At 35.3% G+C, this 11,278-nt stretch overlaps 2 protein-coding genes across 4 annotated transcripts; one reads left to right on the top strand and one right to left on the bottom strand.

Annotated features, from left to right (window-relative positions):
* The first annotated feature begins 1,650 nt into the window (after window positions 1-1,650).
* Window positions 1,651-6,306, top strand: LOC105782455 (serine/threonine-protein kinase PBL34). Of its 2 annotated transcripts, XM_012607198.2 has the most exons (7): window positions 1,651-2,209; window positions 3,332-3,666; window positions 3,782-3,917; window positions 4,270-4,406; window positions 4,522-4,645; window positions 5,467-5,970; window positions 6,141-6,306. In XM_012607198.2, the coding sequence occupies exons 1-7, from the start codon at window positions 1,996-1,998 to the stop codon at window positions 6,146-6,148; spliced, it is 1,458 nt and encodes a 485-aa protein (XP_012462652.1). In that variant the 5' UTR covers window positions 1,651-1,995; the 3' UTR covers window positions 6,149-6,306. The 2 variants fall into 2 exon arrangements, with proteins under 2 accessions (XP_012462652.1, XP_012462651.1); XM_012607197.2 differs by having other exon boundaries at window positions 1,652-2,209; window positions 5,467-6,306.
* Window positions 6,307-6,601: 295 nt separating this feature from the next.
* On the bottom strand, window positions 6,602-11,063 carry LOC105782456 (uncharacterized). 2 transcript variants are annotated; one of them, XM_012607199.2, is made up of 7 exons: window positions 10,663-11,059; window positions 9,307-9,456; window positions 8,993-9,208; window positions 8,662-8,783; window positions 8,322-8,485; window positions 7,121-7,275; window positions 6,602-6,884 (listed from the first exon to the last, which is right to left on the bottom strand). In XM_012607199.2, the coding sequence occupies exons 1-7, from the start codon at window positions 10,888-10,890 to the stop codon at window positions 6,789-6,791; spliced, it is 1,131 nt and encodes a 376-aa protein (XP_012462653.1). In that variant the 5' UTR covers window positions 10,891-11,059; the 3' UTR covers window positions 6,602-6,788. The 2 variants fall into 2 exon arrangements, with proteins under 2 accessions (XP_012462653.1, XP_052482730.1); XM_052626770.1 differs by lacking the exon at window positions 7,121-7,275 and having other exon boundaries at window positions 10,663-11,063.
* Window positions 11,064-11,278: the final 215 nt, after the last annotated feature.

Genomic DNA, 11,278 nt, shown 5'->3' with positions numbered 1-11,278 from the left:
TTTATGTAATTAATTTTGATATTATTTTAATTATTTTAAACTTATATATCTTTATGGGTACATGTATACATTTTTTGTTTATTTCAATCATTTGTCTATTAATTTAGGTTTACATATTTTTTTATTATCTTGCCCATTTATTTGATATTTTGCATGCCATTATTTTATTTATTTGTTCATATATTTGCATTATTTCTATGCTATCGTAGTATTTATTAATGCATTATATATTTAATGTAGCATAACATTACATTTTTTTACTCGATTTTTAAAATCAAACTTTTTCAAAATAGGATAATGCTTGTATTTAGGATTTTCAAGAAAATTGAGCACTAACGTATTGGGTTCCGATTTTCTTCGTTAAATCTAACATTCGAGCAGTCTTCTTTAATCAAAAATAAGAGTTCATTATTGGGAATTCAACACGTTGTGTCCTAACGTATTGGATGTGACGCATTGATTTCTCGAAATGAAGATTTTTCCTAAAAAATAATAAAGGAAATATTCCGAGTTTGGGATTTTAAAGGAATTGTGCCCTAACGTATTGGGCCGCGATTTCTTAAATCTTGGATAAATGGATATTCTTTTAATTTTTTTAATATGAGTATTCTGACCTAATTCATTTTGGAGGAAATTAGGATGTTGTGCCCTAACGCATTGGGTGTGGTATTTTTGCTTCTCTAAATTGAGAAGGGTCTTAATACGCAACGTTTTAAGTTTTTTTTTAAAGATTATATTTTTTTGACCTTAAGACACTAATTAATTATTTAGGTACCAATTCTGGGTGTTACGAGGGTGCTAATCCTGCCTTGTACGTAACTGACTCCCGGACCCGTTTTTTTAAAAAACTCGTAGACCAAAGCCATTTTTTAGGTAATCCAATCACACCTCAATAAAAGATTGGTGGCGACTCCCAATTTTCATTTTTTAAAGTCGACAACCTAAAAGTTTTATTTTTCAAAAAATGGTTTCGACAGTGGGATTTTGTATTTTCTCATTCCATCATATGTTTGAACATTTAATCTACACCATTAAGGGAATCCTAGTGGGATTTTTTCTAAAGGGAAAACAAGCATGAAATCATAAGGAACCCAACATATTACAAACAAAAACAATGTGCTGCGGAGTTGGGAGTTAATGGTGATGTTTTAAGCTCATCTTTCCTTTCTCTTTCCACCACTGCCGTCCTCCCTTCGGGTTTGAGAGTTTCCATCACAGTAGAGAGGGACTGTGGTGGGGGTGGGGGGATGAGGGACGGGACGGGACAATGGTGGAGGAGGTCTGATTGGGGAAGGGAAGGGGGAGAGGGACGGAGGTGAGAAATTTAAAATTAGGATTAAATTGAGAATATTTATAAATTTTGAGTATTAATTTTTTAAAATTATAAGTAAGTCGATATAATACATAAAATTTGAAGGTATAATATATTATTATATTATTTTTATGTGTTATGTCAGTTTTTCATTTGTGATTTTAGCGAAATAATCAAAATACCCGATGTATATAATGTGAGCATTTAAATTGCAAATTTTTATTTTGAGTGCGTAAAATGAAAAATTTTGATAGTTGAGTGACTATATATATAATTTACCCAAAACTTAAAAGCTTTTAAGTCTATTCAGCATTTTGAGAGAGAGAGAGTACCTTTTCTTGCTTTCAAGTGAGATTTATTAATTCCATCTCCTAAAATAAAGAACCCAAAATGGAAAAACAAAGTAACAAACTTGTTTCTCTTTACCATTTCCAGATTCCATAAAACATTCCTACTCTTTTTTTTTTTGGCTCTATTTTCCCTGCTTAATTTTAATCTGCGTCTTTCCACAATTGGGTTTCTCTTGTTTTAGCTTTTCCAGCCTTTTACTTTTTTTTTTTTGAAGTGAGGGTTTTGGGTATTTAACATTTTTTAAAATTTGGGTTCCTTCAGTTTTGGTGGGTTTTTGTTTTGCTTTTTCCGTAATGATGGTATGAGAAATTTTTAGGGTTAGAAGAGAGAAGATGGGATTAGGTTTTCAGGAAGGAAAGGTGAAGTCTTGGGATACGTGCAAATCAAAGGAAAGGAAGAAGAAGAAAAACAGTGGAAAAGAAGATCTTGATGATGAAGCTGCTGTGGAAGAAACAGGGTGTTGGGTTAAGTTGAGATTCATTGGAAGCTGCATTTCTTCAAGATCCAAAGTTGATAGTTCTGTTAGTGGGACCAGCACCAATTATGGTATATTTTTTTTCATTTTGTTCTTGCTAGATGTTATTCCTTTTTCTTTTCTTGTACTCTGCTCCTAGATTGTAGAACTTGCCCCCCTTTTTTGTTTACCTTTTGTTACTTTGAATGGTGCTCTCTCTATTTTATTTTATTTTATTTTTTGGCTTCTTTTGCTGGATGAAATGATATGTTCATTGTATGATCAGTTATTGATGCGAATGCTGTGATGCTAGTTTAAGAAGCTATTTTAGCTTGGTGCAGCCTGTAAGATGCTGCATCCAGCTTATGGACTACCAATTTCTCGCAATGGAATTTTTCTCTAGTTATGATTGGGATTAATTAGTAGATTTTAACTAGTTAACCATCTTTAGAAAATCATAATACATGTTGGAAACCTATTTAATCAAATAAGTTTAACTCCAACCTTGAGCTACTTAACTATTATGAAATGTGGAAATCACTCTCCTATATTGTTCTTAAACCCTTGTTCTCATGAGTGATCTTGAAATTTGGACATAGCGATATAGTGTGGAGACCAAAGAATTTGACCATACCTTGTGTGAGCATTTACTCGCTCTACTAGTTGTTAGTTCCATTTTCTCTTGCACTCTTATTTTTCTCTCGTCATAACATTTTTAACCTGTTTTACATTCATGGTTTCCGTATTGATATGTGGAATGACTCGGTTTGGAAACTGAAAACTTTCATTCTTAGTGCAACAAATCAGTTGCTGAGTGGAGAATTTGAAATATATGTTTGTCCACCGACTAATTAGGTGGTTTGCTGAACTCTCATGCATGATATAGCAGCAAATGAAAAGTGTGTATGTGAAGAAAAACCTATTGTGGTTGCTGCTTAATTTTAAATGATTTTTTGAAGAGGTTATAGATGAAGTAATGGCACCAATGATGCTGTTGATGAGAAAAGATATAATGTCCAATGCATGGAGAAACTCAAAGATGCTTTACAATCATTTATACTCAAAAAGGGATTATATTATCAGCATTTAGACCATCTGTGGCAACTCGAGTTCCCACAGTGCAACCCCAGATTTCCCCTACATTATGTTTTTCCTCGTGGAGTTCTATATAGTTTTTATCTTCTAACGTGTTAAATTTGTGCATTGATGAACAGATAGCAAATCTGCCTATGATACAAGTAAAGATCAACCGGCAGCTCCAGTTGTCTCATCCACAACCACTAGCAATGCTGAAAGTAGTTCATCTACGTCCAAACTTGAAGATGAGCTTAAAGTTGCATCTCGGTTACGGAAGTTCACATTTAATGATCTAAAGTTGGCAACAAGAAACTTCAGACCTGAGAGTCTTCTTGGTGAAGGTGGTTTTGGTTGTGTTTTCAAGGGATGGATTGAAGAAAATGGAACTGCTCCAGTAAAACCAGGAACTGGGCTTACTGTTGCTGTTAAAACACTCAACCATGATGGCCTCCAGGGACATAAAGAATGGCTGGTTTGCACGTTTCCTCAGCGTTTCTCCTTGTTATATCGTATCAGTGCCTGACTTTTTCTTTCTGTTTCTCCTAAACACTTAATCTTTGTTGTTCCTTGGATCATCAATTTGGCAGGCCGAAGTGAATTATCTCGGTGATCTCATACATCCTAACCTGGTTAAGCTTATTGGTTATTGCATTGAAGATGATCAGAGACTGTTGGCGTATGAGTTTATGCCTCGTGGAAGCTTGGAGAACCACCTCTTCAGAAGTATGTAGCTGCTACATTGTCTATGAATGATTTTTCACTGTAGAATATTCAGTTTAAGGCATCATAAATGTTCACCAGTTAACTATGATAAGTTGGGTTTCAGTCGTTGCTATATATATCTTCTAGAGGTATTGAGCCAGAAGATACAACAAATATCATCTCTGGTCTATTGTAGATTGGAGTTCCAAAAATAATGGATCTGCCATCTACTTTAGAAAACATTGACCTCTTAGACTGGACTTGAATTACTTCTTGGTGTTGATAACTGCATATTTCTTATAGCTATATGCTCTGATCAAGGGTTTTATGTTTTCAAATAACACTCTAACTCTGTTTGTTGCAAATTATGCAGGATCGTTGCCTCTTCCGTGGTCCATAAGGATGAAAATTGCACTAGGTGCTGCAAAAGGTCTTGCATTTCTCCATGAAGAGGCAGAAAGGCCTGTGATATATCGGGATTTCAAAACCTCCAATATCCTACTAGATGCAGTATGTGCCAAAAACTTCACCTCAGTGAAGTTTTCTATTTAACCCAAAAAAAAGAGAAAAAAAAGCAAGAATTATTTCTATGGAATGGTTTACACCTAATAATATGCCGTTGCAGGACTATAATGCAAAGCTTTCTGATTTTGGGCTTGCTAAAGATGGTCCCGAGGGAGACAAAACCCATGTATCAACCCGTGTGATGGGAACATATGGCTATGCAGCCCCTGAATATGTAATGACTGGTAAGCTTTAATAGAAAGGAGATGCTGGATTAAGTTGGCCACTTTACCCTTCCCTTCCCTATTTTATTTGCTCTCTCAACTTCATACGTGACAGTTAAAAGATATATAAGGTAGCTGTAACCTGATTTGTCTGCTTTATGATGTTTCTTATTTGTATTTTTTAACAGCATGCAGTATTCTTTTTAATTTTTACACACTTGGGCTCATGCCAGCTCTTCTTCCTCCTTTTTAATTCTTATTGGGTTCTTTATATGTTACCTGACCTTTTAGGAGCCACTGTTAAGTGTAATAGTAAGAAATTTAGTGGTTTAACGTGTAACTGTGTATTGAAAGCCTTACCTCCTTGAGATAGGCAGTTAAAGAAAATCAGAAACTCTGTCAGATGCAGATACTTTTTATACTATCGCACTTTGGCTGATGAACAATGAACTATTTTGTGGTGTAACTGCTTGTAGAATGCAGTTGAATGCTCCTTAAATGGAATCTTGGCCTGCTGACATCTCCGTCCCATTGAAGCAGTATCCATTTAACAGGAGTGGGGGCAGCTCGAGTTTATGATATCTGTTAATAATTTAAGATGTTTTTCAGGGAAATCATTGGATTACCTGGCATGTTAGAAACTTTTTCACCGTCTATGTGGGTTTTGCAGTTAGTTTCGTTGATGACCTCTAAAATTTCTTCTTTATAGATTTATTGTAATACATCTTTTTGGCCTACTCAACTAACTTGGAGATGTCAAGAAATATGCCTATCTGTATGAAAAAGGAGCACTTTATTTTGTTTTTCCTTGTCTAATTCAAACAAACATAATTCTATATCAGGACATCTTACCTCGAGAAGTGACGTCTACAGTTTTGGTGTGGTTCTACTTGAAATGTTGACTGGTAGAAGATCCATGGACAAAAACCGGCCTAATGGAGAACACAATCTTGTGGAATGGGCTCGACCTCATCTTGGTGAGAGAAGAAGATTCTATAGATTGATCGATCCTAGGCTTGAAGGTCACTTCTCTATTAAAGGTGCTCAGAAAGCTGCACAGCTTGCTGCTCACTGTCTAAGCCGTGATCCAAAAGCTAGACCCCTAATGAGTGAAGTGGTGGAAGTATTGAAGCCTCTACCAAATCTCAAGGACATGGCAAGCTCATCATATTATTTCCAGACAATGCAAGCCGAAAGAGTCGGATCCAGTCCACTTGCTAGAAATGGTACCCGAGCTCCAGCCAGCTCACTTTCAAGGAATGGACACAGGAGTCTTTCCATTCCAAATGGTTCCCATGCTTCTCCCTATCACCATCAATATCCTTATCAATCACCAAAACCCAATGGTAAACCATAATGTTGACTAGTTAAATTATCTTTTCCCCAACCTCTTTTCATCAATTATTTCTTTTCCCCCCGTTTTCTCTCAGTATAGATGTATTCTATCAAAGCATTTCTTCCTAGACAATGGGAAAAAAACAACACGGTAACATGTTTGCTGTTATATCATGTTTAGGATGTTAGCCTCCCAGCGGGACGGACAGGGCAAGTAAAAAGCTTATGGAGCAAAATGCCATGTTTATCATCTGTTGTTTTAATCTATTTGGAAATATTAAAAAGATTAACTTGTTTTTTCTTTCCTACTTCCCCTGATGTATACAAGTGCTTGTTCCTTGGTAGTATCTAAATGACTGAAAGAGTAGAGTTGCATGTAGCTACAATGGAATTATCAACACCAAGTCCTAATCACATATGGTTTGTGATTCCATATAAAATTCTGTGGAAAATATCCCTACTTCAGTTGTGCCAACTCTAAACCCTTTTAAACCTTGAAAACAGTTATTGACGGTGAGATTTTGGCTACTACTGCCTAGTACACGATTGAGATGGATAGTTGTGGACATAAAGTTAGCAGATAAGAATAGAGCATTAAGGACGACAGCAAAAATAGAGTTGAACAGATGCTAATTACTAAAATTTACCAACTCAAATTAACTCTTCATTTATTGCACTCAATACAGTTATTTTTCCACTTCCAACAATGATGACGTTAGTTAATTTACATTAAGATGTTTGAAAAGAAGACTAACTTATTAAGCAACCTCTGGCTAGAGTTTTCCTTGAATTGCCATGGTCTTGGTAAAGGTGTTGTTATGCACCCCCATCAAGCTCTCCTTGTAAGCTGCTCTTTCGATGTGCTCTCAAAGATTTTATCAGCGTTTCCAACCTCAAATCCATCTCGCCTGTGGGACTCTTTGATCTGTGTCATTATAAAAGTAATCAGTACCCGTGCTCTGTTTTTAGTATTAATTTTGGCACATTAGTCGATAATCAGGGAATTTGTGACTTCAACAAACGAGTACAAACCATAAAACCATTCAAGATAAAAACTGTGAGTCCACAACTGGACATCTTTACATTGTAGGTTTTTGTACTTGCACTTTGTGTCTTAGAGGAGATAATATCTTAACAAACACCTGAAAGCATTGTAAATACCTCACTCTCAGACAGATTTTTGTATTGAGGCAGCACAAGGCGTTCAGCAAACTCAATGTACGAACAGGGAACAGACTCAACAACACAGTCAGAAAAACTGAAAGGCATTGAATCCGCCACAGTTGAACTTTGCAGCAGAAGGCCATCTGGACTCACTGAAATCGAGGAAGTAGACGCATTGAATTCTCAAATCCATTTAAAAACCAATATCCGATACTTGCCAAAAGAAGAGTATACCCACAAAGCTGTGATTAGAACAGCAAAAGGGGTTGAAGAATGAAGGGAAATATAAAAAACCATTTATAAGCTAGTTAGATAAATAGCTTTGCCATTCAAAATATTCTTAAGAAAATTTTAGCCTCAGCTAAAGGTTTAACAGTTTGCTAGTATGGCAGAATAATAATCTCAGCTGTGCCAAGTAAATGTTCAGTCAAGATTTCTAATACTTTGATCATTACAAGGAGGATCAGAGAATAATAAATTTTACCCATAAATTTGAAGCTACACACAAAATGCATGCATTAAATCATATACCTATTTTACTGCAAGTTCTAAAGTGCCTTAAAAAAAATACAGAGAAGCATCTAATCTTAGCCTCTTAATGGCTGGTGAAATCCGAGAAATGAAAACTTTGAAAGCTCCTAGAATAGCTTTACCAAAATCTAGTATATGGTTTGTGCAAAGTATTTTCAGGCAATAAAGAGCTTAATTCAGGCATGATTACAAAAAACACACACCAATGATATATAGCATTTAAACAATCTCATTCATTAAGCTCCCTTCCCTGTGCCATGATGTCAAAGGCCTTGTTCTATTAGAACCAAAAACTAACATTTCATACTTTGTAAGACCCGCTTTTATGAGTTTTTAGCTTACTCCACTTACTTCACACCATCCCTAGTCCTTTTCTATCACATTGGACGGGGAGAAGGAAGTCTGGTTGTATGCATCTATCAAGAATGTTGATGTTTGAATAAAATAACTCTCCATCGCTTTTTCTAACTGACAAGGAGAAAGGGAGTGTGCAATGAAATTGCATCACTAGTTACTAGCTAGTTGCTAGGATCAACATGCCTTGTGATGGAAACCATCATGCGTAGAATCTCACTCTCAAAAAGTTTCAGCATTTTGTACCTCCACAATGCTAGCATAGGAGCAGTTTCTAATAAAACAGTAATACACGTTTGCAAAAGTAGCAAACCTTTTAAAACTCCGCCATCAGAATTCAACTTGAACCCATTCTTTTTGATGAACTCATTGAGGCTTTTGATATTTCTCAAATTAGATTTCAGCCGATGTGTGGAAATAGTGACATGATTGAGTGCATACCCATTGACAAGGGTCCAGGCAGCATATTCACTTTCCCTGAGCATTGAAGAAATGTAAGTAGGCATTCATAAATGGAGGCCTGTTTATAAATCAAAGTATTGTAGGAAGTGTGGTATTATAGCACTAAGATGCGGTAGGTAAAGCCAACTCATTATGTTGTGAAGTGCTCGAAATTCTTTTGCTCAATGAAATAAACGCAATCAAGAGAGTACCCTGCCAATTGTTGAAATTCAGAATACAAAGGCTTCTCCCATGTTAAAGATCCCAGAGCACTCGCAAGAGCTGCATAATTATTTCCACTACCAGATTTTTTGGTGTATTTTCTAATAATTTCCTGAACCGGCAATGACAAAGTAAAGAAAGTAAGAACATTGGAGAACACAGTGAATTGGACATCAGATGCAAATTATGATGGCACTTCACAATAGCATCTTTAGCCAGATTTCTAGACCAAAAACTTGGGTGTCTTTCTATATCAGAGATAGGTAAAGGCATAACTATTTGACATTGTGTTGACTTATAATGCACCACTAATAGACATACCTGTGCTCTGGGGCTAAGTTGATCCACAAGAAGCTCTGAAATAAATACTCTTGGCAAGGGCCCATTAACACCACTGCCACCATCTTGAGAAGAACTATTGGGAGGAGAAAACCACAATGCCTTCAACTTTTTAGCAGGAAACCTTAGTTCCTCCTTTTGGGTATACCCATAATCCAGAAAAAGACTTGCCAAGGAGTTAATCCCATAACCATTTACCTAAGTTATAATACAGAAAGTTTACAGAGCTCAATATTCGATACAAAATAATGAAGTACAATTGATTCCCAGACAATTTGAAAGTAAACAAAGCATACCCCAAAGGTCCTGAAAGCCAGATGATCATAGCAAATTTGTTCATCATCAACGGAACTGACAAGTTCCAAAATGGATTTTGCAGTAGGATTTCTATTTAAATAAACAGTTTCCATGCTTCTCAAGGTATCCCTGAAAAATGATTCACTTCCCTGTAACAGATATATCAAGTAAGATGGTTGAGATGCAAATAATTTGACAACAGCGAAGTTGAATTTGAAGATATTCATATTGAAGAGGCAACAAATTGCCTTGGCAGCTCTTGTGACCAAGTCAAACAACTTTGCAACATAATTTATTTTCCTTCTATTGATTACATTCTGTCATATATTTGATTGTACTAATTATAATTTTTTTTTAGAATACAACCTTAGGCAAACATTTAATTTCATAATTAAATTAAGAAGTTTGGGACCATATATATAATTTTGAGTATTTACAAACGAAAGGCATGAGTGGGATATGGAATTGATAGGGGAGCTCAATTAGGGACAGACATAGTACTTTATGTCAGTGATGGTAAAATTATCTAAATGGTTGGGTTTTTTTTTTCCTTACCATATATATTTTCACATTTGTCATACAATGATGAAAGCTTATAAATTTGTATGCTCAAAATTCCAAAATTGATATATGTAAATGTGGGAAATGCTAACATTTTGATGATTTTTCATTTTGTGGAAGGTAAAACTATTATTTCATTATATTTTTCAATTTTGCGGTGACAAACTATTAAAATTTTAATTTTGTGGGAGCAAAATTAGTACTTCAATTGTATTCTTATGTTGATAGTTCATAGAACTTTATGAAACGAAATCACACAAAATTTTCCAAAAGACTATAAGAAGTGTAAATCCTGTAGCATATTAAGTACTCTATAACGCACTATCAAACAATTCAGGTATGAGTCCAAGTATTAATTAATTATTTTTATGAAAAAAAAACGATGATGCTTATATCCTAGATGAATTTCTGATGATATCTGGAGTCTTAAATTAAGCATGAAAAACAAATCTAAAATTATTTGTTTAAAATACAAAATCGATGAAGTTTTTTAAAAGATTAAAACTTGGCATTCTCTTAACACTATTCGTACAAGCAAGGACGGCAGCAGGGGTGCAAGGCAGGGGCCTTGGCCACTACTTCAAATATTGGTAAATTTGCTATTTGGCCCCCAGAAGTATTGGTAAAATTGCTATCAGGATCCAAAATTTATAATTCAACCCCGTCACTAACAAAAAAGAAAACCTATCTTAACTGTTCGTATGCATACAAGCACCAAATTCCAAAAGAAATTAAATTCAGAAGCATTTTGTTAAAATAATTGATTTTTTTACCAAAAACAAGAGGAGGATCACCTGGGATTGACTGTCCGATTTAGAGGAGGATATGGCGGTGGAAGAAAACGAAGAATTCCCGCGAAACGAAAGGCGGTTGTAGGAAACGCCGTGACGGCAAGATAGCTTGCGGGACAGCGGCGGCAAAAAGGCGGAGGCGGGAAGAGTAATGAGAGACGGTGGTTGCAAGGCGTTCTTAGCGATTGCCGATGAGTAACAGCTGGAAGAAAACACCGCTGATAGTTTCATTTGGGCGTCACGGATCAACTGTGACAATATAATCACCCTTTTCAATGCACTTAATTCTTTTTTTGGGTTCTTCTGGAAATGCCTATCAAATTTATTTTCTTTTTTCTTCTCTTGGTTCCTTTTCCCTTTCGTTCAGTTGATGTAGAAATAAATGTTTAGCTATCGTATATCAGACGGCATTATTATGCTTTAATACCGCATAAACTATTGAAGTCAAAATGGCTAAACTCCAATACAACTTTCAAATAGTCTATCTTTTTATAACATATATCAAATTATTCACTTTACCCGTAATTCAAGCATTTTATCCAAAATATATATATATAATTAATAATGAAAATTTTAAGTCGTTAAAAAATCGTCACCCATCATTAATTTATTTAAAAAT

This window comes from Gossypium raimondii, chromosome 13 (assembly GCF_025698545.1).
Source record: "Gossypium raimondii isolate GPD5lz chromosome 13, ASM2569854v1, whole genome shotgun sequence".
NCBI lineage: Eukaryota > Viridiplantae > Streptophyta > Magnoliopsida > Malvales > Malvaceae > Gossypium > Gossypium raimondii.
This window is presented reverse-complemented; position numbering and strand designations above follow the sequence as displayed.